This window comes from Ipomoea nil, unplaced genomic scaffold, assembly GCF_001879475.1.
Source record: "Ipomoea nil cultivar Tokyo-kokei standard unplaced genomic scaffold, Asagao_1.1 scaffold2516, whole genome shotgun sequence".
In the NCBI taxonomy this organism is placed as follows: Eukaryota; Viridiplantae; Streptophyta; class Magnoliopsida; order Solanales; family Convolvulaceae; genus Ipomoea; species Ipomoea nil.
Genome location: NW_017618944.1, coordinates 752,686 through 780,641, shown reverse-complemented (window position 1 = coordinate 780,641; position 27,956 = coordinate 752,686). Strand labels below are relative to the sequence as shown.

The window sequence follows — 27,956 nt, the reverse complement described above, 5'->3', positions numbered from 1 at the left end:
TTTATAGCATCCAACAACCCATACCAAAACCACCATCCACCACCTTCAAATTCGGTGACACAATTCAAGCACAATAACCGCCATTATTATCGATCTACTTTGCAACCTTAGCTTAGCTTGACCCAAAATATAATATAATGGCAGATTATTATTATGAGAGGGAGCTTGACATGTTGCCTGAGGACTGCATTTCCTCTATTTTGTCTCGCACCTCCCCGCTCGACGCTTTCCACCTATCTTTAGTCTCCTCAACTTTCCGGTCAGCCGCCGGAGCCGACTCCGTCTGGGAACGATTCTTGCCGTCCGATTATGCCCAAATCGTCGCCAAGTCCACCGTGCCGTTGAAGTTTTCGTCCAAGAAGGACCTCTTTCTGCAACTTTGCAACTCTATCCTCATTGATCACGGTAACAAGGTAATATAATCTTTTTCGCAAATTAAAGATTCCTTCTTGTAAAGGTAATAAGATGCATGGTGTAATAATTATATGTATTACTAGCTAGATTGGGACATTAATATCTAACTGGTTCCGACCACCTTAACGACCTTAATATGTCATCATTTCTGGTTTTTTTTTTTAATGTATGCATAGAGTTTTGCATTGGAAAAGTCAACTGGCCTAAAGTCATATATGCTGTCTGCAAGGGAGCTCTCAATTCGATACGGTCACGCATCTGACCATTGGGCATGGAAATACATCCCGGAGTCAAGGTAATTCAACTTTATAAAACATATGAAATTATAATTTAGAAAACTGTAAAAATAATTTAATTTTTAATAGCCAAGAACCTTGTATTCAAATGGTATGTAGTGATCTCTTTTATGTGGGAAGTCATGAGATCGAGTCCAATTCTTAGTAGTGGCGTTGTTGACTCTTTGTGCTTTATTAGGTTAAAAAAGTATGTATAAACAGATACTACAATGTAATAGAATATCATTATCAATTATCAATTCAGTCTTTTAATTGAAATAAATATCACATGTTTGTTTCAAAAGTTATGAGTTTAATTATGTCAAAAGTTATGAGTTTAAATCTATGGATAATTGTTTACAGGTTTGCAGAAGTGGCTGAACTGAAAACGATATGCAGGCTAGAAATCCAGGGGAAAATAAGAACAGAGACGCTATCTCCCAACACAAAATACGGCGCCTATATGGTCATGAAAATGACGGACGGGGCATTTGGGTTGGACGCGATACCATGCGAGATGTCAGTGGCGGTGGGCAACGACGATGACCAGCTAGAAACCACCGCCGGCACGGCGTATTTGCGGAAGCCGGCGGAGGTTGCGGCGAAACAGTGGTTGGAATATGCTCTCTACAGGAACAGAAAGGAGAAGTTGAAATCGCGTGTTAACGGCGGCGGGGAGGAGAGACAGTTGCGGGAGAGGGGCGATGGGTGGATGGAGATTGAGGTGGGAGAGTTTTTTGCCGGAGAGGAGAATGAAGGAGAAGTGACGATGAGATTCACGGAGGTCAATGGTTGTCACGTTAAAGGAGGGCTTGTTATAGAAGGTATTGAAATCAGGCCTAAGCATTAGGAATTCTTTTATTTTTATTTTTCAAACTTTACTTCTTTGGAAAAGTAATGGTAGATTGTAGACATTTGGTAGTGCAATATATTTTGGCAAAACATGGAAATTTGAAAAAAAATAAATAAAACAAATTAATTTCTTTACTTAAAGCAAGGTTGAAAAAATTACTAGGCACCCTCTAAGCGCTTGGAAGCGGCTAGGCGGTCAATTTTTTTTTTAAATTTAAAAAAAAAATTATTAAAAATTCTGCCTAGTCCACGGCGGCCGACCGCTTAGAACGATGATCCGCCGAATTTCTAGGCGGTCGGCCGCCGCCTAGCGCCTAGACGCAATTTTTGCAATCCTAATTTAAAGTGGAATTAGTATTCTTGAAGAAATCTAGAAGGTAAATCAATGAATAATTACTTAAGAACTTGTTTTTGTCGCCTTTTAAATGTAGGAAATGTTTGTCTTGTCTGGAATGTAACAGAAGTCCCCGGTTCAAGAATGATTAAAGATCTTAAGCTTCCTTTATCAAGAAGGATTCAATAGCTCAATTTAACAAAAATTGTAAATAAGGAAGTCTTACGATGCCCGCATGGGTAGCTCAACTGGTCATAGAGGTGAAACTTTGAAATAATGACTAGGGATCGAGTCTCACCAGCGGCAGTGTGGAAGTAACCTCTCAAAATGAGGGGGGCTCCTTGTGCGCAGTGAGCACCGGTCTACCCTGGACCGGGGTGTGGGTTCCCTTAGGGTTGGGGTTCAGCCTTGGGATAATAAACTAGAAATATTAAATAGCAAGATGAATGTGATAGGCAATCCCAAGAAATACTCACTTAGAAAAGTTGATTGGGGCAAAATTTCATTAACAATTAACTCTTTAGATAGAGTAACGGCATCTCAACGGATATTTTCATAGTTTAAGCTTAGAAGTAGGTTAAAGGTTTTGAAACTGTAAAGATTGATGCTTTTGTTGAGGTTTCACCCGTGGATGTTCATTACACCATTACTTGACTTTGGTTAGAATTTTAGGTAAAGTTTCATATAATGCTTGGTAGACCACTAGATGACTAGATGTTCATTGGTTAAAAAAATTATAGGGTCGCTCACTTCACTTCTATATTTTTCCATTTCCAATTTTTCATTTTTTTCATTTTTGCAATTTCTTAATTTTCATTCTCTATTCCTCCAACTTTTCATTTCTCTAATTTTTTTAAATTTCATTAAATACAATCATTCCATATATTATTTATACATTTCTACAACAACAAATTTGTGTGCATGAGGAGGTAAAATGAAAAAGGGAAATAATAATAATAATAATAATAATAATAATAATAATTATTATTATTATTATTATTATTATTATTATTATTATTATTATTATTATTATTATAAGAATGAAAGAAAAGGAGAAGAACAAAGAATCATTTGTACATTTCTACAACAAAATAATAATAATAATAATAATAATAATAATAATAATAATAATAATAATAATAATAATAAAAGAGAAGAACAAAGAAAGAAAAAGATAATAAAGAAATATTATTATAAGAAGAACGAAAGAAAATGAGGAAGAACAAGCAAGGAAAAGGAAAACAAAGCATTCCTCCATTTGGAGAAGTCCAAACCTTCTTTCTCCAAAAGTATACATAAGGTTGGAGAATGGAGATGAGTCAATCAATTGGAAAGCGAGTTTTAATAAACTTCATTTATCTATTTTTCTACGTTGGTAAACGACCCTATATATTTGCAGTTAACATACTATGTGTCTTCAATTAGCATATTATGTGTCTATAAATCTATAATTATAATTTGTTAATTACAAAAACATAATATGTTAACTTAGATTAAGGTCCACAATGCAAGGTCTACCCCTAATCCATAGTATAATTGCCCTCTTTCCTCAACACTAGGTGATAAACAATGCTAGGGAAACATTTTCTTATAGTCAACTTTTGTAAGGCTATCCCCATTAGAGCATCTATAATAGTGGAGATATTTTGTGATTTTTGAGGAGTTTTTGTAAATGTGATTAGGAAAGGGAATATGGGAAGAGAAGGGGGAAAAAGATGAAAAATAAATAAATAAATAAAAATAAAAGAAGATGATTACCGTGTCGTGCAAGCCTGGCTTTTCTGTGCACGAAACGTGCACTTGCACACCAACTCAGCAGTCACGGTTCCAAAAACCATCTAATATGATGTGGATGAGAGAGTGTGAAGAGAAAAAAAGGGAGAGGTTCTCCGGTAAAAATGAGGTTTTTGGCAGTGAGTGGGCTCTACCATGTGAAGAGTGTGAAGAGAGTTTTGGCACCATGTGAAGAGTGTGAAGAGAGAGATGCGCCTCACGCCTCACAATGCGTGAGGCACAACTCTCGGGCACGTAAATCTGTATATTTTTTTTATTTTTCAGCTTTTGATTTTGTTTGTTTTTTTTCCTCTCATTTTCTCTTTCCTAGTCACATCTGCAAAAACTCCTCAAAAACCTCACAGTATTGAGAATGCTCTAAAGGATTCAAGTGGTTGGCTTTTCTTGTAATGTTTACAGAAGTGGGTAAGATTTAAGGAATTAGCTTGGAGGTTAAATGTTTGAATTGCAATATTAAAATGGATGATTGATGAAGGGATGTTGCTAAAGCAATTTGAAAGGCAACTGATAATCTGTATTCATACTTGGATGAACATTCATTACAGTTGCAATCCACACTCATCATAGTTGCAATGAGCATGTCTTTTTATGGTAAAACTAACCCTTCTTGGGTATCTATCATAATATATATATCCCCTAAACCAAGTGCCCTGGTTGAAATGGATATAACATGTACAAAGAATGCACAGTTTCACCACAAAGATTGAAGACAGACACCCCCCCTGACTCCCTAAAATATCTAGCCACCGCAACCAAAGGCGTCGTTTTGAATCATTTCTTCCCGAATGATTCCAAGAGCCCTATATCAGCAGCAGCGTCGCAAACAGAACAAGTATGAAAACCAACCAACCCCAACAGCGGACTCTTCTTCTTTTGAGCTTGAATCCTCCTCCGGATGTGGCTTCTGTTCGGATTCTGGTTTCTCGGGCACTGATTTCAACGATGAACCATTCCGACTATCATTTACCAGCCTGCAATTCAAAAGATTCAGCAGATATTAATTGACCATAAATAACCAAGGATGAAATCTTCATGTCCAAACTGTTGACACCCAGAAATAAATAAAACTCGGGTGATGACAATTGAGCTTACACTGGGAAAGCGAAGGAACTGCTGCTGCTGGTACCACTATCATCGGATAGATGATGAGGATCTGAAGCAGGAGAAGTTCCTCTACCATCTGATGAGTTAGATTTCATAGCAAAAGAGTGGACTTCATTGGACGCAGCAATTTTACTAATCCCTTCTGAGCTTCCATCATTGGATTTTTGCACTTGCAATGCCTCGGACGCAAGCTCGCTCTTCTCTTCACTATCCGGTGCCCCTTCGATCACGGGAGCAAGGGTGGAGGAGAAGCTCTTGCGAACGTTATTGCAACGTTTGTCCTCACAACTCCCATCCTCAGACCTGTTCATTGACATTGCGCGGTCTCTAGAAAAGCTATTATTGTTACCCATGTGAATGCTGAATAACGACTCAGTCGATGTAACGCTCCATTCCATGGGTGCACTAGACCTGCTGCCGAATACAGAGAATGGAATTCGATTGGGATCGTAGCCCGAAGGCTGGCCTATGGGTATCATGGCCCATTTATGTGGACTAGTTGAAATATCTGGATAGGATACAGGGATAGGTGACTGTGGTTCCGGGCTGTCAGGTTCATCATCATAGCAACAAGGGGGGGAAGAAGAAGAAGAAGAAGAGGAAGAGGAGGGGGATTCTACAGGTGAGGATAAAGAAGAGGAGGAACCAGAAGTTGTGCATTCAAGAAGCTGATCATGAACATTATTGTGCTTACTCCTATAGGGCTTTCCTAAAGGTTCATCTTCACTCCTATACCGATTCTCCATTCCCATTTTCACCTTGGATTGGCACAAACCTTTTCAGGGTTGTTACAGATCCAAGGATACTTCTCCTCTGCACAACAAGAATCAAAATATCAAAATAATTGAATCAAAATGTGCTCCATCTCAACTAATAGTTGGATCGTAGTCGCCTAGGTAACGTAGAGATTTGAACCCATGACCTTTGGTCTGGCAGCCTAAGCTAATAGTTGGATTGCACATTAATGGCTATATGCTCAACAAAAATATAAATAAATAAATAAAACCCTAGAATGGAGAATCAAATCAAATACTATGTGAATGAACAAACCACACAGATTTCTAACCTTTAATTGTATGTTGCCTACATCAAATCCCTTCCCTTCCCTTCATCTTCTACTTCATCCTGAGACAATTAGGAACATATGAGGATCCAAAACATTATCAAAATTGCAGATACACCTTAAAAACATCAAATTAATTAGATATGCAAGCTAAACAATTCAGATGGCGATTAAAATGGTGTTCAATCATACACACCCTGAATTAATCACGAAAAGTGACAAGGGAAATTGAGCATACCTAAGATAGGATAGAAATCCACCCATGAATATATCTTCATGGGAATTGGATTGGATAGATTGATAGACGTTTAAAAGATGGCGATTGGAAGAAAGGGATTTTAGAGCATGGGGGTTTTGTTTTTATCATGGTTTTTCCCTATTAAGGGAAGGCTGAGCGACCATTACGGTGATGCTCATCGACTTGCCTTCCATCCCACTTTGCCACCAAAATTTTTGCAACGCCAACAACATTTCTTAATCTCACCAATTCAATCTTTGCTCCCTTCCTTATAATTATAAGGAGAAGGGTCCAATAAAACATTATCAAACAACAATTTAGAATGTTGGATCCATTTATCAAATGAGTTAATTTCCAAAATATTTCCGACTTGTGACATTTTCTCAAATTAATCTTTTGATTTTTAATTTCTTCAAAGTGATCTTCAGACTTTTGATTTTTAAGTTAAAATTGATCATCCGTTAACTTTGGCGTTAAATTGGTTAAAATGAAGGATAAAACTGAAAATTTAAGTTTTGCATTCCAATTTAAAACAATCTGTAATTCCTTTCAGCAGTCTGAAATAATCAGGCTAAAAAAGTTTATCTTCAACTTCCATCCACAAACTTCCCAAGGTTAAAAAGCAGTTTTCTTTTATTTATTTTTAGGAAAAAGTCAAATAGGCCCTCGAACTTTAACTTAAAAGTCAATTAGGCCCTAAACTTTTTAAAGGTGCAATTACACCCATTAACAATTCATTTAGGTGCAATGAAGTCCAAAAACAAGTTAATGACCTGCTATCACAAGTCATTAGGGTTCATGCCACTCCCGACGCCGGATTTTCCGGCAAAAAAAAAAAAAAAAAAAAAAAAAAAAAAAAAAAAAAAAGTGATCGGCAAAATTTTCTACAAATCTTGGTCGGTTGTTGTCACTTTTTTTTGCCGAAAAATTCCCCGGAAGGTGGCCTGAACCCTAATGACCTATGATAGTAGGTCATTAACTTATTTTTGGGCTTCATTACACCTAAATGAATGGTTAATGGGTGTAATTGCACCTTTAAAAAGTTTAAGGACCTAATTGACTTTTAAGTTAAAGTTCAAGGGCCTATTTGACCATTTTCTCTTTATTTTTTCCTCTTCCCTCCTATATTCTCTTCCCTAATCTCATTTACAAAAACCATAAAATATCTCTACTATTCACATATTCTCTTCCCCAATCACATTTACAAAAACCATAAAATATCTTTACTATTATGGATACTCTAAACATAACTTATTTACTTACGCTTAAAATTAGACATTATTCACGTTATCACAATTAAAACATGGGCACTACACCCAAGTTTTGATTTTGATTGAGAAGTTCAGATATTAGTTGTGTATATCGTAATACAAATGTTCAATAATGCATTTTTCTTCTAACAGCTGACAATTACAAGTTTTAAATACTACTGCAAATTTTCTTCATTGATCAATATTACAAGAAGTCGGTGACACAAGGAAGAATTTAAATTTAAAAAAATCACAAGGCTGAAGCAGTAAATATATTCAGACCATGTAGTATTTATTGTTAAAAGAATAATACATCTTCAAATATCTAGGTCAAGGAATCCTCAGATATTCAAAGTATGCTATTCATAAAGTTGACATTTTCCTGTACCAGCACAAACTGAACACTCATCTGCATTCCCATCAATGTGACTTAAGCAATGGTCAAGTCTGTCATTTATAACGTCCTGTGTACCACCCAAAAGGAATTATTAAAAAATTTAAAATAAAAATAAAACAAAGGAGAAGAAATGTCTTGCAGACCTAATTAACAAGATTGTGTGATACTAGGTTCCAATTGCATTTGATGCTTTGAGGAGATGGAAGAATAAAAGCATAGAAGGATGCTAACTCATACCACAAGCAATTCATGGACACCAAGAGGTGCAGTAATAATGAATGGTATCCCAGGATGCAGCTTGGCAGCTTCGGCGGTTAGTGAAGGAATATCCTGACAATAGAAGTATTATAACTATCTTAGCGCATGTTAATTGATGCTATAAGTTTACTTCGCTAAATGGTACTAACGGGATTAATCTACCTGTTGCCAGTGTCGTCCAGGAAAAAGGAAGAATGGGGAAACTATAATTCGACGTGCTCCCTGTTGAACACAGGAATTAAATGCATCTTTGATAGAAGGCTCTGCCAGCTCCTATTTATGTTGGAAGAGAAGTTTCTCAATAAGAATTCAGTTCTATGGAGATAAAACATAGAGGTAAGACCATAAACAAGAGGAAAAGGGCATTAAAAATAACATATGGCTTACTAGGAAGCACACATACTACACTTTAAAGCAACAAAATCAAAGAACAAACTTCACCATATGAGCAGGTTCCACAATGGGGTACTTGGTTTTCTCTTGAAACATTGCCACAAACTCATCTAACATAGGTAATGAACTCAGTTTACATTTCCTTAGAAAATAACAATAATAGTAACAATAACAATAAACTCAGTTCACATTTAGCTACCAAGAGTTCACCAAATCATTAACACTAGCCTTTCAATCACCAATTGCATATTAGAGAAGACAAATTTATTAGAAAAGTGAAGCTTACTTAGCATAAGATTGGACTCTTTTCGACGCGATCCATGGTCAACAATTATCACACCATCACCAACTTTAATACAATTCCTTTCCCCTTTAAAGCCACCATTTGCGACGGTCAAGCACAACCTTGGTGCTAAATAGCCGGTTTTAGCAGGAAACTTGCGTACTTTAACAAAATCAAGAATTGCCCCTCCATGGGCTCTTCCTATTTGAGAAATCGTCAAGCTTCAATTGTTTATAATAAAAGAAACAGCAATTAATGACACATTCATAAAGACAAATGATTAATATGTATGCCCAACAAGAGAATATACATGAGAACCCAACTAGTGCTATGAAAACACAATAAAACATACCTTCTTATACTAAACTGAGATGATAAAGACAATGACTCCATCAGTTCTATGCAACTTTTGGTCGAGAAGCTTACAAAATGGAGTATTGATCAGTACTGTCTACTCTGTGTAATGTTTACAAGGCATTCATAAGGTCATAGTTAATACTAAGCATAATCAGCCCACACTCAAAGACAAGATCAGGATCCAAATGCCCAATACACCCCATCCTCAATACAATAAAGCGCAATAAATTTAAACATCTTTTTACATAAGACACCAGAATCCCCTTTGCCTATGAGGAAAGCTATGCAAGATACAGCCAAAAAAAAAAAAAAGGGGGGGGGGGGGGGGGGGGGGGGGGGGGGTGGTTTGAATTGTAATTTAAGGGATTGGTCCCTTCCACAACCTGTTTGTGGTGACCTATGGGTGACTGACAATCAGTTTCAGTTGGTGACCGCAATAACTTGTTTTTCCCCACCCAAAACCATCATATGAACTTGGAATAACTGAGCATTACAAACCAATCAATTTCAGTAGGTTAATTCAACTCTAACCCTAATTCAACAATTTTTTAACGTGATGATTTTACATTTTTACTATACAAACTGAGAACTTAATGACACTATGAGACAAATGCTAATCCCAATCTATCATTGTTGAATAGTTTCATCGAATTCATTAGTTCACAGCCTCACACACAAGGAAGCAGAAGAGCAGAGGTGATTATGTATAGGATGACTTCGACTCTTCAAGTCATCAACTGACCAGTGGACACGCACAATTGCGCAACCACACAAGCCGCAAACCAACCCTAGTTTCTAGAGAAGAGGCAAGGAAGTTGAGGATTCCTGAGGTTTAATAGAGAGCCTTGAATATGTTTTCATGATCATTAGAAAACGGAAAATTAGCAATTTCGATTAACCAGTGGTATAGACTCAATCAACAGCCGCCGCCGGGTAGCGACCTCCCGAGTGCCGACCTGCTAGTCTCCTACAGTGCCTAGTGCGGTAGTACCTACCTACCCTGTCTGGATGCCTATCGAACTACCATGGGAACTGGGAAGACATACCTCGACTCACAGCCTGTCGCCGCCTGCCGCCTGCCGCCCGTCGCCCGTCGCCACTCGCCAGTCGAAGGAGTCTCGGTCCTCTCGGACAAAGTCGCAGCCGCAGGATTAATTTTTTACAACGAAAAGAATCTGGGGATTTTGGGGTTGGGTTTGGTAATATATATATGGGACATTTCCCCCGTGTTATATACTTATATACTCACATTTTTCCCATAAATAATTTAGGAAAAATGGCACTTTTTCTCCCTAAATTATATACTTATAGCACTTTTTCCCCCTCAATTATTTATGTAAGCACATTAGCCCCCTCAATTATTTTAAAAGTGGTGGTTTTTCCCCCAAATATATTAAATTGACACTTCTACCCTTAAAGCAAACATTTTATTTATTTTACTTCAACAAATTATTGCGTATATATAGCGATTCCACGGTTCGGTTCGAACTGAACCAGACACTATAACAATCGAATTAAAAGTTTTCAGTTATGATTCAGATCTAGAACCCAATATTTGGATTTCAATTTATTAAATTTAAGAATAAAAAAAAACTGGATATGAACCGTGAACCGGCAATTTCGGATCCAGTTCGCGATTTTGAACCGTCTTTATTTTAAAATAGTCTAAATTCAACAATAAATATATTTTATTTTTTCAGTTCGGAACATGAACCGGCCATTCCGGTTCGCGATTTTAATAAACTCTAAATATCGCGTTTTGATTATAAATTGTAATTGGAATATTTTGGTTTGGTTGCTATAGTATCTGTTTGGTTTGAACCAAATTATAGTAATAATTTGTTGGAGAATAAAAATAAATGAAATATTAATTTTAAATATTTATTTTAAGGGTAAATATGTCCATTTAACATTTCAGGGGGGAAAAATAGCCACTTAAATAATTGAGGGGGAAAAAGTGCTATAAGTATATAACTTAGGGGGAAAAAGTGCTATTTCCCCAATAATTTAAGTGGTTCCTTGATATGTTAAATAGATGTATTTAGGCTTAATTAAAATAAATATTTTATTTATTTTTCTTTCCCAACAAATTATAAACACGATTTGAAAAAATAAAATACATTAATTGTTAAATTTAGAATATTTAAAAATAAAAAACAATTAAAAGAATGTTTGAACCAACATTTCAAATTGAATCTGAAACCGTGAATCGATAGTTCAAAATGTGAAAAAAAAAAAAAAACATACACTATTTGTAAATATTATAATTCTAATTTTAAGCTAATGCTAGTAGTTGTTCTGATTTGAACATCCAGTTCACGGTTCAGGATTCATTTTGTTCCAGTTCACATTTTAATAAACGAAAACCCAAATATTGAGTTATGTTCTAAATCATAACCAAAAATTTTTTATTTGATTGCTATAGTGTTCGGTTCAGCTCGAACCGAATTGTGACCCTCCTTACGTATAAGCCATATTTTGTTAAAGAAGAAAAATAAATAAAATATTTATTTTAAGGGTCCGTTTGGAAAGCAGGAAAATGACTTCTGGAAAATGAGTCATTTTCCAAAAGTCATTTTCCTTTCCTGTGTTTGGCTGCAAAACGGAAAACTGTCTTTTCGTGTTTGGTTCATTTTCTAGAAAATGAATAGAAAAATGATCAAAATTGTATACTTCAATTAATTTTATTTCTTCAATTACTTTTTACTTTTTATATCATTTGATAAATTTATTTTTTAAATTTTATACCCAGATATGTTCTTCTACTACTTCTTCTTCTTCCTTGACTTAGCTTGCAATTCATAAAAATAGAGTAATTCAATCAAAACAAATAAGCACATAAACCCAAAACAATCACTTCCATTTCTACACAAATTAGAGGAATTGAATTCAAAAAAAACAAAAAAAAAAAAAACAAACAAACAAAAAAAAAAAAAAAAACTGAGAAAGCAAAAAAAAAAATAAAAAAAATACCAGATATCACTGGTTTCCGGCTGCGAGCCGGAAACCAGTTCTCACAGGTTTCCGATGCGGAAACCAGTTAACTGGTTTCCGCATCGGAAACCAGAGAGAGGTTTCCGTAGTTCGGAAACCAGTGGGACTGGTTTCCGATGCGGAAACCAGAAAGAGGTTTCCGCAGTTCGGAAACCAGTGGGTTTCCGATGCGAAAACTTCTCTGGTTTCCGATGAGACTTCCCATTTCCCTTCGCGATCTCTGTCACGATTCCAGGTTTTGATGACTCAGCGGCTATTTTTCTGGTGATGGATTTGTTGGTTTGGAGCTTGTTCTTGCGTTGATGGAGACGTGGAGATGACAAATGTTGCGTTGAATGAAGATGGAAAATGACTTCCCCAAAAAAAAAAGGGGAAGTCATTTTCCGAAAAAGTGAGGTGATTTTCCATTGACTTTGGGTTATTTTCCTTTGACTCCTATTTTCCTTGCCTAGCCAAACACCAAAAACTCGGAAAATGATTTCCAGAAATCATTTTTTGGGTTTCCAAACACACCCTAAGAGTAGAAATATAGGGAGGGGGGGGGGGGGGGTGACTGCCACTTTTATAACAATTGAGGGGGCAAATGTGAATGCATGAATAACTCAAGAAAAAAAAATAATATAAGCATATAACTCAGGAAAAAAAGTGTCATTTTCACTTTCACTATATATATATATATATATATATATATATATATATATATATATATATATATATATATATATATATATATACATTCAGGTAAAAACGCATTTTAAAATACAAACATATGGATTAAATGAGGTCGTTAGATCTTAAGTTGGATGGCTTGGATATGCGCGTGATATATGTGGGTTTATAGTGTTATTTTATTAAGTTTTTATGTTTAGGAGGGTAAATATGGTACTCCGTATTTGTCTATTGTAGGAACCTAGTCAGATGAGCCTTACAATTCCACACGTGTGTGCACGATAAACTCTAACTGTGTGCACGGGTTCAAAATCGCATGCTTCGTTGTCCATTCACTGCCCTAAGAATGTATTACTGTGTATGTTTATTTTTTTTAGCCGTATGGGGGTTTCTAATGTGTGCACGCTCGTCTCTAACTGTGTGCACGGGTTCAAAATCGAATTCTTCGTCGTTCATTCACTGTCCTAAGAATGTATTACTATGTATGTTTGTTTTTTTAGCCGTATGGGGGTTTCTATTGTGTGCACGCTAGTCTCTAACTGTGTGCATGTGTTCGAACTTGCATTTTTCGTCGTTTATTCAATGCCCTATGAATGTATTACTGTGTATGTTTGGTTTGTTCATGCATATGGGGTTTTTGTAATGCGTGCATGCTAGACTCTAACTGTGTGCAAGGGTTCGAAATCGCATTCTTTGGACTGTGTGCACGCGTTGCTTTGCCGGAAAATCGCGTCTGTATTTTCTTTGCGGGCAAATCGTTGTCGTATGGGGGGTGGATTCCAGCTGGTGGTTGCGTTTCTATTTGTTAGTTTTAATCCTACTATAATTACTCTTCATTAATTTAGGATATATATCATATTCATATTTTTACTCTAATTAGGATACAATGTAATTGTCATAACTGCCCTTTTAATCATTAATTAGTGTGATGGAGTAATTTATTTACCTTCAATCTAAGCCATTAACCTACTCTAATCTTGCGGCCCATATTTTTTCACAGGTTTGTATTTTAAAATTGGGAGACGGAGTTTTGCTAGTCAAACACGAAACTCCCTTGTCTCCATCCATTGGTGATGGAGCTTAGTCTCTTATCTCCCTCTCGCTGCACGGAGTTGAAGACGAAGCTCCGATTCGTCTTTCATGGGAGCTCTATATTCTTTTTCCGGACCAGAAGAATATATATATTTTTAAAATGGTAGCTCCACCATTTTCTTCCAGTCCACTTGAATTTAAAAAGTTGCAGGAGGCTGCATCCTCCTCCGTCGATTTGGACAGAGGATGCAACCTCAATCTCAAGCTTCTCAGCCTCAGCTCTTCTTCCATCAACGTTGACGTGGGAAGCAGTCTCATCCTCCGTCAACATTATATTGACACAAGAGGAGGACTCTTCCACTCTCAAACGTTTTGAAATTCAAATAAAAAAGGCACAAGTGTCAAATAGACCTATTTACTATTGCGAAGTGCTCAATTTCCGCTATGAACTAAATTAAGTGTCAAATATGCCCATCTACCAGCTAAATTTGTTCAATTGGCATTTTTTACAAATTGCTAGCAGGTTGCCTATTTAATTATATTAAAAATAAATAAATAAATAGAATAAAAAATTAAAAAAAAAAATCGCTGGACAGCCGGTGGTTGATATTTTTTTTTTTTTTAATTTTTTAATTTTTTAATTTTTTAATTTTTTATTCTATTTATTTATTTATTTTTAATAATTAGATATGCAACCTGCTAACAACCTGTAAAAAAGGTCAATCGAACAAATTTAGCTGGTAAATGAGTCTATTTGACACTTAATTTAGTTCGTAATGGAAATTGAGCACTTCGCAGTAGTAGATGGGTCTATTTGACACTTGTGCCAATAAAAAATAAACAAAAAAATTGGGACTTAGAACTTTGAAATTTATTTATTTTTAAATAGTAGTCTAAATTTGTTTTAAAAGTTTTATTTTAATAATTAAAAATATTTTTAACAAAATGACACCCTTTCTCTTTATTAATTATTTAATTTATTTTTACTAATGTTAAGGTCGCACTATCCGTTCAATTAACTAGAGTTTCAGAATAGCTTTTCATCCCGCATAGAAGGTAAGATGTTCCCATTTTATGTTTTGTATATCATATTCTATATACTTTGTAAAACTTTTCGTGAATTTGTGTGTTTTTTAATTGAACATTTAACTAATAATTTGTGTGTTTTAGGTGAGTTTGTTTGGTATTCAAATAAGTTAATTTTTTAAATAAAATTTTAGCTATGTTGGCATTATGTAATGCTCTCATATATTCTTTCTTTCCTATACTGAAATACTGAATACTTTGAGTATTTCAGTAAATATTTTTCTCTAATATTATAATCAGTTCTTCATTCTTCACTAAATTTGTATAATATATTGTGACTTTTTATTGACGTGAGTTGGTATGCTTATTGATAACTATGCTAGAGTTTTGCTTTTTGATTAATTATTTATTAATATGAACTCATTGATGTCTTTAGGACCATTAGTGCTATAACTTGTCTCGCCCGAACTTTAAAATATTGTATGCAATATGCGTGCATAGTGCGTGCATTTTTCGTGTATTGTATAGTATCAGAGCAACAATTAATGGTATCATAGATTCCAAACTATATATATGGGTAAGCTCGATCTGACACCTATATCAGTGATTTGTGTTTGTTTTCATTATCCATTTCTTTTATTTAAACAATTTATTTGCTAATACTCATTTTTCAAATATTTATATTTGAATATATAAATAACAATATTTCAATCAATAATATATTAAGTTCCCTTCAAATTTAATTTAGATAATATAATTTTTGTATATAATATTCAAAATATTTTTGAATATATTTTAATTAAGATTCTTTTTGGATAACTTTATAGAATATTAATTTGTTAAAGATGATAGGTGTGGGCATGGATGTCCTTCTCTTTGGCAAATTATGTTGTGCATCCGTATGCACCATGCATGGTGCATACGGATGCCAAAACGACGTCGTTTTAATAAAACGCGCGTCTCCCCTTAAAAAAAAAAAAAATCAGGTTCGATTCCCAGCAACAACATATGAACTATAATTCCATAATCGATAAATTATAATTCCATAATCGATGAACTATAATTCCATAATCTAATCTATGAACTAAAAATTCTAGAATGAATGAACTAAAATTCCATAATCTATAAACTAAAATTTCAGAATCGATGAACTACAATTCCATAATCGATGAACTATAACTCCATAATCAATGAACTAAAATTCCAGAATGAATGAACAATATAATGTTGTTGCTGGGAATCGAACCTGAATTTTTTTAAAAGGGGAGACGCGCGTTTTTTAATAAAACGACATCGTTTTGGCATCCGTATGCACTATGCATGGTGCATACGGATGCACAGCATAACGATTGCTTCTCTTTAGCTGAGTGGTTTTCCTTCTTAAGGTACATTGTTTTCTTTCTTAAAGTTCTTTGTTTTCATTCTTAAGGTGCTTTATTTTCATTCTTAAGGTGCGTTGTTTTCATTTTTAAAGTGCGTCATTTTTTACAGTTTGCTTCTTTAATTGAGGACGCACCTTTATTTATTTATTTATTTTTTTTTTTTTTGTTTACAATCCTAAAACACAAACGGTATTCTTTATAAGATTTTCTCTACAAAAGTCATATTTATGTTAATCTAGCTTAAGGTGCGTAAATTCAAAGCTTAAGATTCATCAACTTAAATCACCGCACTTTCGCACCTGAACCCTTCCCTAGGAATTTTGTGATTTCATTGTTTTCTTGTGAATGTACGGTATGACTTTTAGGAATTAAAGTGAGAGTAGTCTGTGCAGTAGTACTAAAATATCATTTGGCTGTCACTACACGTATTTTGATAATAATGTGTTTCCTTTTTTTTTTTTTTTTTCTTTCTTTTTCAAAAGGAAAATTTCATTAATAAACTTTAAAATGCAGAGGATTTAAGATAAAAGAAGGGGGGAATGAGTCCACACCTTATGATCAGACATGGAAAGGGATTTCCGAGCTAACAGATGAGCAATTCAGTTCGCATATCGTTTAACAAAAGAGATAACAACATTATTTAGGGATGGCAACAAATCTTTGATATCAAGGAGGATGAAGTCAAACTGAGAGTCGAGATTGGGAGATTTGAGAGCATGGACGATCTGAAAAGCATCAGTTTCAACCTGACAATGTGAAAAATCTTGGTCTTTTATCCAGCTGAGAGCTTCTCTAACAGCTATGCATGGCCTCAGCTTCTTTGACAGAAAAAATCCCCTCAACATAATATTATAATACTATGTGGACTCTGATCTATAATATAAATTGCCGCCCTATATCCCAATTAATCTCATTTCTTGATTAGTCATTTAGTCATACCCTCAGCTTCTCCAAGCCCATCAATTAGTCTCAAATAAGCAAACGATACTTGAAGCAAGCCACAACAAAATTGTGCAAGTCCTGCAAGGAAATTCACTCCGACTGAGGGACTCAGTCGGAACACAAAATCTACTTGATCCAAAAGAGGTTTGGGCTCAATCAAATCGTCATAAGTTCTTTTTATGAAGTATTGTCCAATATCGAGGAACTCTGACCTTATGCTACACTTAGCATTTTTGTGAAAGGAACTTCCTAAGTATCTCACTCTGGGCGAGAGGACTCGGGCAGGAAGTCGGTCGAGTACATTATACTCGGTTGAATCATACACTGGCGTCGGGCGACCTCATTTTCCACCGGGACAGCCTCATTTTCCTCTGGGGAAAGCGTCAGTGGATATGCCGAAGTGCCTTCGGTCCCATGATTAGCCTGAGCCGCCTTGCGTGCTCTAGGTGAATTTTTTTTAAAGATGAGTTGATGAATGACTGAGATTCTATACATATATATATATATATATATATATATATATATATATATATATATATATATATATATATATATATATATATATATATATATATTGGGGCTATATACGGAGTAATAATTTAATATTAAATATAAATGTTATTTTTAGCGTACAAACTATTACATGAATGCGCACAATCTAATATTTCAGTAATTTAATATTTCAGTATACATTGCGCGCTTGAAATATTGTGTTAACAACATATTATATGTCTGCAGTTAACCTATTTTATATATGTAATTAATAATTTGTGTCTGTAATTACCATTTTATGTGTTTGTAGTTAATATATTATGTACCTTTAATTTATTTATTTACAGGCATATAAACAATTTTTTATAAATACATAATATATTAATTGCATACGCATAATTTTTGAATAATATATTAATTGCATACGCATAATTTTTGAATCAAAGTTTACAATATACAATAGAGCCCTCAATCATTATTACATGGACCGTGGTCCACACAATTGTGTGGACCATAAATAAAAAGTACATTTTTAATAAATAATAAGGGTACATTATTTATGTACGTAAGGTACAATTTTTGAAAGTACATTTTTAATATATTAAGGGTACATTATTTTATATAATGTACCTTTAGCACAAAAATAATATACCTTCAGTACAAAAATAATGTATTTTTAATATCTACATCTACATACAAATACAAATCTAATAAGAGTCAATAATGTTAGGCCCTTAACTGGAACAAAAAATGTTAGTATAATTGTTTATTGAAATGAATGGTTCATATTATTTTAATTTTAGCATTTTTTAAAAATGATTTTCCTTATTTACCCTCTATTATATTATTTTCTTCCCTTAAATAACGCTGGATTTCGTTAGTATAAACTTTAGTAACGGAATATTCCGTTAACTATTTATTATACTTTAACTTACTCATTAGTTTCTATAAGAAATGTCTTAGGTTCGATCCTCATCTCAAACAAGGATGTCATAATTGTTAAATATATACTACGAATATGTTAAAATATATGGAGTATTGAAAAAATAAATACAATATAAAATTTAACATAAACTTTGGTCAAATAATTAGCCCGACTAAATACAAAACATTCAAAGTTGAGCATCAAAGATTATAAATCATGAGCTTTGAAAATCATTTTCTTGCATTTAAAAAAAAAAAAAACAAAATTTAGACCAGTAATCCAATTACACATGACATACTACCAATAAAAAAAGAGAATACATGACATGTACGGAAGATGAAGACAATAATAATGATACCCAAAAGAGAATTAAGAAGACTTAGAGAAATTTAAACAAAAGTAGTATTTATTTAGACTATTGCTTTTAAACTATGAATTTAGACTAGCGTTATTACAAAGTTGCAAACATTTATTTTAGTGACAATTATAATCATTCTCTCATATATTATCTTGCATTTATATACTTTAAACAAATTCAACATTCAATTACATATGCAAGAATATCTCCTATATAATATTGCATTGATATACTTTGAAGTACTTATTTAAAAAAATTATTGGGCATTATCTCATTTGCTCAATGCGCGTAAAAAAGAACTAGTATTAAAAATATACCTAATAGGTTGCAGGGAGTGGTTGTATAGCCCTCCTCAATATCTTGTTAATATTCTCGTTTCTGATTCAATAAATTAAATTTTTCCTTTAAAAAAAAAACCTGATATTCATGGTCCACACAACGACGCGGACCATGGTCCACACAATAATTTGCCCAATTGAGCAGTTTGGATTAGCTTTACAATAGTTATGTTGTGCAACCGAATGCACCATGCGCATGGTGCATACGATGCAAAACGACGTCGTTTTGTTTTGACTAAAAATGCGCGTCCCACTTTTAAAAAAAAATCAGGTTCGATTCTCGGCAATAGCATTATTGTGGATATATAATTATGAATTTCTGGATATATAGTTATGAATTTGTAGATATATAGTTATAAATTTATGGATATTTAGTTCATTCATTGTGGATATTTAGTTCAAATTCATTGTATATATTTACTTCATTCATTCACTGTGGATATATAGTTATGAATTTATGGATATACTGTGAACTTTTACTTCATTCATTCACTGTGGATATATAGTTATGAATTTATGAATATATAAAAATGCTATTGTCGGGAATCAAATCCAATTTCTTTTTTAAGTGGGACGCACATTTTTTTTAACCAAAACGACGTCTTTTTACATAGTATGTACCATGCACATGGTGCATTCGGTTGCACAGCATAATTTGCGTTAGCCTTATCAGTCAGCCGAAAAGTGGCTTTAAAGCCTAATTTAATTTATTGGGTCCGATCTAAATGCCCAAATCCCTAAACCTAAAAATCGTCCCAAAATCCGTTTGCAAAATTTCAAATGGAAATCATGAAGTACTATGGATTGTAGTGCCATCGCCCATCGTAGATTCGTAGCACAGCGTTCCCTGCCGGCGGCGCTCTCTCTATTTCCGTCTGAAACAAGGTCGAAGTGGCGATTCAGTCGCGGGATTAATTTCAGTATGACTCATTCACTACTCCATATTTCCTTCTTGTTTAGTTCTACATCAGCCGATTCAATTTTGTTCGATTGTATGAGAGTTAGTTGTTGGTTTTATGATTAGGTTTTGTCCTTTTTACTACTCGTAGATTAGATCGAAAGTGCACTTACCGTTTCACGCTTGAAGAAGACCACAAGTTGTATATAATTGTATTCGTTTTGTTTTCCAGCAATTATAAAGGTGAAATAAGCAAATTAGGATAACATAAGCGCACTGTTTAGCTAGTTTATGTAACCCGCATTATGTTTATTATTTAAGCTAGAAGTTCATTAGCGATGCTAAATGGACATTTTGCAGTTGTATGTTATCATTAACGGTAGTTTCATCTTCTATGGATTCCGTTTGCAGATACAATTGATGCACAATATTTGGTAGGAATGCTTTACTTGTTATTGTAGGCATGGCCGTAGAAGATGAGTTAGTGGGTATGCTCAGGCAATCTGAGAAGAAGTCTAGAAAGTTGAAGAACATTAAAGAGAAGAATACAAAGAATAAGAACGCTGAGGGCCATGAAAGCGATAATGCACGTCCAACTATGACTAAGATGCTAGAAAATGCTATCGAGAAGGAAAAGATGGTTGCAAAACTCTCTGATGAGTGCAATGAAGATAGTATTGAGATGGCCAGAATGAAGAAGAGAAAGAGGAAGAAAGAAAAGAAGAATAATGATGTTGGTGCTGGATCATTAGATATTGAGACAGAAAGTCATGGAGGTACTGAAGGTGTTGCTTATCCAAGTGTAAAGAAAACAATTGATGATGGGACAGGAAATGAGAATATTAGCAGTAAAATGCACTCCGCTGATGAATTGGGGGGTTTTCGTGTTTCTAATGTTCTTGAAAAAGGGAATGAAGAAATTAAGGAAGTGGAATTAATTCGAGGTAAGTTTTTCTCTAAAGAAGAAGATGAGATCATCAAAGAAGCTGTTCATAGATACATAGAGGCACATGATTTGGGTGATGAAGGTTTGAATATGGTTCTAAATTCTAAATCCGTCCCAAATGTGAGAGGCTGTTGGAAGGAAATAGCGGCTGCCCTTCCTGAAAGGCCTTATCTTTCAGTATACTTTCGTGGCCAAAAGCTGTTTCGAAAAAGTGATATCCCTTGGACTAAGGAAGACTACGAATTTGTACTGAAGTATCAAGAAAAACATGGGAATCGGTGGTCAGATATGGCTGAGGAACTTGGCAAATTCAGAGTTCATATCCTTAATGCATGGCTCAGAATTAAGTTGCCCAATAGGAAGAAGGGACGGTGGTCTCAAGATGAGTACCAAACTTTATTTGATTTAGTGAATACTGATCTGCAATTGAAGATTTCTGAAGAGAAGAAATCCAAGCATGGTATGTTGCGAGACAATATTTGTTGGATGGCAATTAGTGAAAAATTGGGCACACGAAATAATACATCATGTTGTATGAAATGGTACTACCAGTTAACGTCACCTATGGTGGGTGAAGGTAAATGGACCGATGCTGATGATTATCGCCTAATAGGTGCACTATATGACTTGGATGCAAGCAGCATAGAAAATGTAGATTGGGACAATCTTCTTGACCACAGGCTTGGCGAAGTATCTCTGCAGCGTTGGAAGCAAATGGTTCGTCACATAGGAAACCATGAAAACAAATCATTTGCTGAACAAGTTGAAATTCTGGCACAAAGATACTGCCCATACTTACTTGAAGCAAGGGAGGCATGGGATAGTAAGCCTTTTGTGCCGTGAATCCGTGGATGATCTGTCGTCTTTTCACTGCAAAAAGTCTTCAAGGTAAGATACATGTATGTCTGTGTGTGTGTAAAATCCAACGAATCTAAAGCAAATTGCACTTTGTAGTATGGCAAATTGCACTTTAAAATTAGAGATAATTATCAGAATACTACTGCATTTTTTTCAATTTTCCCTTACAGCTGTTATATCTGTCATGAAAGATGACTATGATTGGTTCTTAGTTTTCTCTTGAAAATAAGCTTTCATGTAGTGTGTCCGTGTGTGTGTGTGTATGGGGTTGATTATGTGAAAAAAAAAAAATCACATAACATTAAAGATGTCCTTGAGTAGGGCAACTCCAACTAAGTTGGTCTGGTGATTTGATAATCACAAGGTTACAAGTTTGACTTTGGAGTAGCCTATGGTCTTCTTAGTTTGAGTCAGTCACTTGGGAGTAACCTTACCTGCATAGCTTGTTGCCCTTTGTTAACTAGGATCACAAGGTGGGATTTACTTAATGCACACCTTCGGGTAATGACTATGGATTTTCCTCGTTACAAAAGAAAAAAAAAAAAATTCTTGAGTATAATATAATATAAAATATAAATATATAGCCTAATTATAAATATAAATTTTTAGTTGAGAAAAAGTATTTGTTGAATACTCAGAATAGTATGTAAGTGGTTCCAGTTGAGCAATACAAGGTCAGATGCAGTGTATTAAGAACGGAATTGAAATGGGGGAGTAAATGCGGGAAGAAGAAGGAAGTGTAGTGCCAAGAGAAAAGTCGCAGGAAGCATCCATCATCCATTACCCATAGGTCTAACATTTCATATTCTTTAATTTATTTCCCATTAAATGCTTTATCTCGTCACAGTGTCACACTGAGACCTGACTCAGATGTTCAGTCTAGTTTTGGGTTGAATGAACAAGCTAGATCACTATATCACTACCATAGGTCTAACATTTCATATTCTTTAATTTATTTCCCATTAACATCATTAAATGCTTTATCTCGTCACACTGAGACCTGGCCCAGATGTTCGGTCTAGTTTCGGATTGAATGAACAAGCTACATCACTATTCACTACGCCGTGAGATTGATGGCGTTATCCTCTAGTCTTGCTAGATGCTCCCAGATTGACCATTTCGGGTTTAACTTAAGTTTCAACTTTGCTAGAGTATATCTTAGACTCTTATAAATTTGGCTAAGGTGCACAAATAATTCTAATTTCTTTTGTTGCTTGTAAACTTTTACACACTATTGATGGAAATAACTTATCAAGTTTTGAGTGGGATTAGAATCCTACCCAGACCATTTATACATATGAAGGTGTCAAAGCATCACAATCCATAACTTCAATTCATAATTTCATATAGAAACTCAAAAACCGCATGGGAGTATATATACTGTATACTCCGTATTATTCATCAAGAAAAAAAATGTCAAAGCATTGCAATTAAAAGTATACATATACTTTTATAGAGTATAATTTTTGTCATATATTCAAATTTTATTAAGTAATAAATAAATAAATAATTGTTATCCTTCAGGCCTGCTACACCAAATGAAGTAAATAAATAGAATATATATATATATATATATATTACATCTTTTGTTCCTTCTGAAGTACTACACCCACAACAAGTCAACAACTTGTCAACTTGATGAAACTTGTCTGCTGTACACCTTGTACTATAGTCCTTTTTTTTTCTTTTTTTTTTTTTTTTTCCTTTTCATTTCTTTTTTTTTTAAGGAAAAAAAAAAAAAAAAAAACTCTCCGTGGTGTGTGTATCCTTGTGTAGTTTTCAGATAAAATAAATACTTTAATTTAGGAGTATTATACATTTTTTACAGTTAGTTTTTACGTATTATTTTATTATATTTAATGCATGTCTTTTAATTTTATCACATTTAATTATTTTAATCAAATGTCTAAAAAAAATAGACATAAATACATAATGCATCGTATTTTCAGTTCAAAACTAAAAAGAAATCATTTTCACAAATACATTTCAATTATTAGTTTCGTCTTGGCATCTGTATTATCGAATATTATTATATGAAAAGAATACAGCATCTAAGAGGAGAAAACAAACAAGGAGAAGAAAACAAGACTTCGATTTGAAACTTTTGTTGGCACTTTAAATTTATATATGTAAAAATTATAATTCAGAAAATATGTATACATTTTTAAGTGAATAATAATATTATTTTGTCTATTAGTTATAATGACATCTTTATTTTTAATTCTTGACTATCAATTTGATTGTTTATGATCCCGTAATTTTCAAATTGACTAAATTCAATTCAAAATATTCTAAATACTTTTGTTCACATCAAACTTCACTCTTATTTACATAATTAAATTTGGTTGTTTTGAAATGTCAAGAAAGTAAAAGTTGTTAAATTAATATTTAAAAATTAAAAATGAAATATTATTATAGTTGTTAAATAAAAATAATAAAAAAATATTTTTTTAAAAAAATTGCTTATTTGGCATTTCGTACATCAGTACATAAACATAATAGCTAGAAAAATATTATATATGTCTCATTGTCTCAAATAATTTATATTAGACGTTTTGTGTGATAAGCACTACAGTACAATTGCTCATATTAAATTAGATGATGAATACTTTGGTTTAAAAAAAAAAACACTAGCTCTCACGTAAAGTTAAACTTTAAACTTTGTAGTTATCAAGTCAATTGTCCGATCAAATCGACCTGTTCCGAATGAGGAATACTTTTGATTGCGTTGAGTTAAATCCGATAATAGAATAACAAAACAAGACAAACAAACATAATAATAAGTATCAAATTCAATAATGTAAAAAAAATTTCAACCAAACACCACCTAAATATAATTCCTTAACTAAAAAGTTATTCTTTTCAAGGTTTTTAGATAAGTGTTTGTTTTGTCCCAAAAGTAAAAATGCTTTAGTCAAATTCATCAATAAATGACAAACTGTAATTTATCAATCTAAATCAATAATTTCACATTCTTGATGAAATAAAATCTACCCCATAAAATGAGTAATATTTATCAAATCTATGTTTTACATGCCTCAATAATTTCTAAAAATCTTTCACATAGATTGAAAGTTCAACATCACTACTGTTCAAACTTCCAACATAATAGCAGTCACAGACTCACAGCAGCCAAGACTGGAAATAATCAGAAGGAACGCCAAAGCTTTATTGAGAAGCTTGGGGGTTTCAAGGTTGAAAGCAGCGAGAAACAAGTATGGAGTAGTATTTCTGGTTGTGGGTCTACTCTGAAAACCATTACTCTAGTCTCTAGAAGGGTCGGTTTGGTCTGCACTGTGATGGGCATTCACTCGATTCATTTGAAAGCAGGTTAATTCTGGCTGCTTTATGCTTTACTACATCAAGATTTGTACATTGTATCTGTGGTTTATAGTTCTTCTTGACACCCGGAATCCATTTTCTCTTTCATGCCGAAAAAGTGAGTCCAGTATAAAAAAGTTAATTGCTTTTTCCTGTTCTCTTTTGCTTTTCCATTTACCACACCTTTTTTGGGTGCTTTCACATTTCGCTCTCATGTATTAGCACTTCAGTTCTCTTGTCAGCATCTTCTTTATTGCCCTGTTTTGTTTGTACCCAAAATTTGTTGGAATTGTTTAGTTTTGGATTTTGTGTTAATCTTGGTTTCCAGGGTTGTAGGTTCTCTAGATCTTTAGTTTTTATCTTTGGTGTGGATGCCAAGATTTTGTTTGGGGCTTTTTCTTTATCTTTTGTGTGGATGACAAGATTTTGTTTGGGGCTTTTTCTTTATCTGTGGTGTGGATGACAAGATTTTGTTTGGGGCATTTTGTTTATGAGCTTTGGGGATTTTGATGATAATGGGAGATTGTAAACCAAACATCCCAATGGTGGAAGAAGAACAAGAAGAAGAAAGCTTAATTGCAGCAGCTCAGAATATAGTGAAGGCTTTAGAGGGGAACACGAATTTAACGAATGATGCTAGGAAAATCTTAGCAGATCTAGGCTCTCAATTGTCCTCCATAATTAGAGTTGGTGAAAGTAACCAGGATGAATCTGAGAAGCAGTTGTGTGAGTTTGAGGAGCAGCTTAATGCAGTGCAGATTAAGGTGATGAATTCGGAGTTAAATCAGTCGATGCTTTGGGACTGTGGAGATGAAGAGGCATATGAGTATTTAAGGTATGTGGATGAAGCCCGAAAGCTGACCGAGAGGCTCGAGAGGCTTTGTATTCAGAATGATTGCAAAGAGAAAGAGAAAGAGAACGAGCTTCTGCTAAGAGCTCATGATGTTCTCCAGACTGCAATGGATAGGCTTGATGATGAGTTTCGGTATTTGTTGGTTCAAAACAGGCAGCCTTTCGAGCCTGAACACATGTCGTTTCGTTCCAGCGAAGAGGATATTGTGGACGAGGGATCTATTCTCTCGTTTGGGGATGACTCTGTTGAAGAAGCGGTCCAAAGGGATAGTGGGAGTCGAGGCTCAGAAGAGTATATAATCGAGCTAGTTCATCCGGATGTGATTCCCCACCTAAGATGCATTGCCAATTTGATGTTCGATTCGAATTATGGTCAGGAATGCTCCCAAGTGTTCGTTAGTGAAAGAAAAGAAGCCTTGGATGACTGTCTCTTCATCCTCGAGCTCGAGAAATTGAGCATCGAGGATGTGATGAAGATGGAATGGAATGTCCAGAGTTCCAAAATCAGGCGGTGGATACGAGCTATCAAGATTTTCGTGCGAATCTATCTCGCAAGTGAGAAATGGCTGGGAGATCAAATCTTCGGTGAGGTTGGGTCAGTTAGTTCGGTTTGTTTTGCAGAATCCTCGAGAAGTTCAATGTTACAGCTTCTGAATTTCTGTGAAGCCATAGCAATTGGCCCCCATCAGCCAGAAAAGTTGATCCGGGTTCTTGACATGTATGAGGCTCTTGCTGATCTTATCCCAGAAATCGATGCATTATATTGTGACGAAGCTGGATCGGGTGTTCGGGTGGAATCCCGTGACATTCTAAGAACTTTAGGTGATTGTGCAAAGGCCACTTTTCTTGAATTCGAAGCGGCTGTTGCTTCCAACATCTCGACCAACCCCTTTCCCGGTGGCGGGATCCATCATCTCACCCGATACGTTATGAACTACCTGAAAGCCCTCACTGATTACACCACCACCCTTAACGAGGTCCTACAATGTAACGAGGAAGAACGTGATGAAAGCTCGTATACTTCTCATATGGCTCAACACTTTAGATCCTTAGTCTCAATCTTGGAATGCAACCTCGACGATAAGTCCAAGCTATACAAAGACGAGGCCCTCGGGCACGTTTTCTTGATGAACAACATACATTACACAGCTGAGAAGGTGAAGCAATCGGAGCTGAGAACCGTGCTAGGCGACGACTGGATTCGCAAGCGCAACTGGAAGTTCCAACAGCACGCGATGAGCTACGTGAGAGCTACATGGGGCTCGATCCTTTCTTTACTGAGGGACGAAGGGGTTCAAAACCCCGGTTCGAATTCTGTTTCGAGAACTCTTATGAAGGAGAGATTGCAGAGCTTCTATCTTGCTTTTGAGGAGGTTTATAAGAACCAGACTGGGTGGTCTATTCCAGACAGCCAGCTTCGCGAAGATCTTCGAATCTCGACGTCCCTCAAGGTAATCCAGGCGTACCGAACATTCGTTGGAAGACATACCAATAGCATCAGTGATAAACACATTAAGTACAGTGCTGACGATTTAGAGCAGTTGCTCTTGGACCTTTTCGAGGGATCTCCAAGATCATTGCATGGTTCTCACAGGAGGTGAGTTTGAAATGCAGGGATAATCAAGCAGGAATTTGATCAAGATTTTTTTGTACCCATAGTTTTAGTATTATAATAAATGATAAAAGAAATGCACATATTTGTAAACCTATAATGATTAACTGAGATGAACTCTTTGTGCCTTTGCCTGAAACCTCTGCATAATTTTTATGGTATGATATGTGTTGTGAAGAGTATGGGGGTGTTTGGTAAATATCTGTTAGCTAGTTGATAGCATTAGCTGATTGTAGAAAGATATTTGGTAAATTAGCTGTTAGTTAATAGCTGATTACATACAAAATGACTTTCTCAAA

General features: G+C 34.8%; 5 protein-coding genes and 1 long non-coding RNA gene across 13 annotated transcripts; 3 read left to right on the top strand and 3 right to left on the bottom strand.

Annotated features, from left to right (window-relative positions):
* The first annotated feature begins 19 nt into the window (after positions 1-19).
* LOC109153643 (F-box protein PP2-B13-like) lies at positions 20-21,669 on the top strand. Of its 2 annotated transcripts, XM_019301507.1 has the most exons (5): positions 20-413; positions 591-709; positions 1,053-1,535; positions 11,116-11,139; positions 21,656-21,669. In XM_019301507.1, exons 1-4 carry the CDS (start codon positions 138-140, stop codon positions 11,117-11,119), a joined length of 882 nt encoding a protein of 293 aa, XP_019157052.1. In that variant the 5' UTR covers positions 20-137; the 3' UTR covers positions 11,120-11,139; positions 21,656-21,669. The 2 variants fall into 2 exon arrangements, with proteins under 2 accessions (XP_019157052.1, XP_019157051.1); XM_019301506.1 differs by lacking the exons at positions 11,116-11,139; positions 21,656-21,669 and having other exon boundaries at positions 1,053-1,649.
* On the bottom strand, positions 4,162-6,298 carry LOC109153642 (putative protein TPRXL). 3 transcript variants are annotated; one of them, XM_019301503.1, is made up of 4 exons: positions 6,075-6,298; positions 5,840-5,898; positions 4,762-5,586; positions 4,162-4,640 (listed from the first exon to the last, which is right to left on the bottom strand). In XM_019301503.1, exons 3-4 carry the CDS (start codon positions 5,523-5,525, stop codon positions 4,475-4,477), a joined length of 930 nt encoding a protein of 309 aa, XP_019157048.1. In that variant the 5' UTR covers positions 5,526-5,586; positions 5,840-5,898; positions 6,075-6,298; the 3' UTR covers positions 4,162-4,474. The 3 variants fall into 3 exon arrangements, with proteins under 3 accessions (XP_019157048.1, XP_019157050.1, XP_019157049.1); XM_019301505.1 differs by having other exon boundaries at positions 4,762-5,590; positions 5,857-5,898; XM_019301504.1 differs by having other exon boundaries at positions 5,857-5,898.
* Positions 7,468-10,192, bottom strand: LOC109153644 (sirohydrochlorin ferrochelatase, chloroplastic-like). Of its 3 annotated transcripts, none has more exons than XM_019301509.1 (7): positions 10,059-10,192; positions 9,008-9,111; positions 8,659-8,876; positions 8,421-8,482; positions 8,142-8,252; positions 7,959-8,051; positions 7,468-7,788 (listed from the first exon to the last, which is right to left on the bottom strand). In XM_019301509.1, exons 2-7 carry the CDS (start codon positions 9,046-9,048, stop codon positions 7,684-7,686), a joined length of 630 nt encoding a protein of 209 aa, XP_019157054.1. In that variant the 5' UTR covers positions 9,049-9,111; positions 10,059-10,192; the 3' UTR covers positions 7,468-7,683. The 3 variants fall into 3 exon arrangements, with proteins under 3 accessions (XP_019157054.1, XP_019157055.1, XP_019157053.1); XM_019301510.1 differs by having other exon boundaries at positions 9,008-9,106; XM_019301508.1 differs by lacking the exon at positions 10,059-10,192 and having other exon boundaries at positions 9,008-9,320.
* Positions 12,462-25,081, bottom strand: LOC109153647. Its single transcript, XR_002049554.1, has 3 exons — positions 24,996-25,081; positions 14,187-14,189; positions 12,462-12,472 (listed from the first exon to the last, which is right to left on the bottom strand). It is a non-coding gene; the product is annotated as an uncharacterized LOC109153647 (long non-coding RNA).
* Positions 19,891-22,101, top strand: LOC109153639 (cyclin-D-binding Myb-like transcription factor 1). 3 transcript variants are annotated; one of them, XM_019301497.1, is made up of 3 exons: positions 19,891-20,090; positions 20,233-20,311; positions 20,473-22,101. In XM_019301497.1, the coding sequence occupies exon 3, from the start codon at positions 20,532-20,534 to the stop codon at positions 21,855-21,857; it is 1,326 nt and encodes a 441-aa protein (XP_019157042.1). In that variant the 5' UTR covers positions 19,891-20,090; positions 20,233-20,311; positions 20,473-20,531; the 3' UTR covers positions 21,858-22,101. The 3 variants fall into 3 exon arrangements, with proteins under 3 accessions (XP_019157042.1, XP_019157041.1, XP_019157043.1); XM_019301496.1 differs by lacking the exon at positions 20,233-20,311 and having other exon boundaries at positions 20,480-22,101; XM_019301498.1 differs by lacking the exon at positions 20,233-20,311.
* On the top strand, positions 25,015-27,796 carry LOC109153637 (exocyst complex component EXO70B1-like). Its single transcript, XM_019301494.1, has 2 exons — positions 25,015-25,558; positions 25,647-27,796. Exon 2 carries the CDS (start codon positions 25,703-25,705, stop codon positions 27,644-27,646), a length of 1,944 nt encoding a protein of 647 aa, XP_019157039.1. The 5' UTR covers positions 25,015-25,558; positions 25,647-25,702; the 3' UTR covers positions 27,647-27,796.
* Positions 27,797-27,956: the final 160 nt, after the last annotated feature.

Coding starts and splice junctions, on each gene's coding strand:
- LOC109153643 (XM_019301507.1), top strand. CDS start 138: ATGGCAGATTATTATTATGAGAGGGAGCTTGACATGTTGCCTGAGGAC. Junction 414..590: donor TCATTGATCACGGTAACAAG/GTAATATAATCT, acceptor ATGTATGCATAG/AGTTTTGCATTGGAAAAGTC. Junction 710..1,052: donor AAATACATCCCGGAGTCAAG/GTAATTCAACTT, acceptor AATTGTTTACAG/GTTTGCAGAAGTGGCTGAAC.
- LOC109153642 (XM_019301503.1), bottom strand. CDS start 5,525: ATGGGAATGGAGAATCGGTATAGGAGTGAAGATGAACCTTTAGGAAAG. Junction 4,641..4,761: donor AGTTCCTTCGCTTTCCCAGT/GTAAGCTCAATT, acceptor TTTGAATTGCAG/GCTGGTAAATGATAGTCGGA.
- LOC109153644 (XM_019301509.1), bottom strand. CDS start 9,048: ATGGAGTCATTGTCTTTATCATCTCAGTTTAGTATAAGAAG. Junction 8,253..8,420: donor TTGTGGAACCTGCTCATATG/GTGAAGTTTGTT, acceptor CAACATAAATAG/GAGCTGGCAGAGCCTTCTAT. Junction 8,052..8,141: donor CTGGACGACACTGGCAACAG/GTAGATTAATCC, acceptor TTCTATTGTCAG/GATATTCCTTCACTAACCGC.
- LOC109153639 (XM_019301496.1), top strand. CDS start 20,532: ATGGCCGTAGAAGATGAGTTAGTGGGTATGCTCAGGCAATCTGAGAAG.
- LOC109153637 (XM_019301494.1), top strand. CDS start 25,703: ATGATAATGGGAGATTGTAAACCAAACATCCCAATGGTGGAAGAAGAA.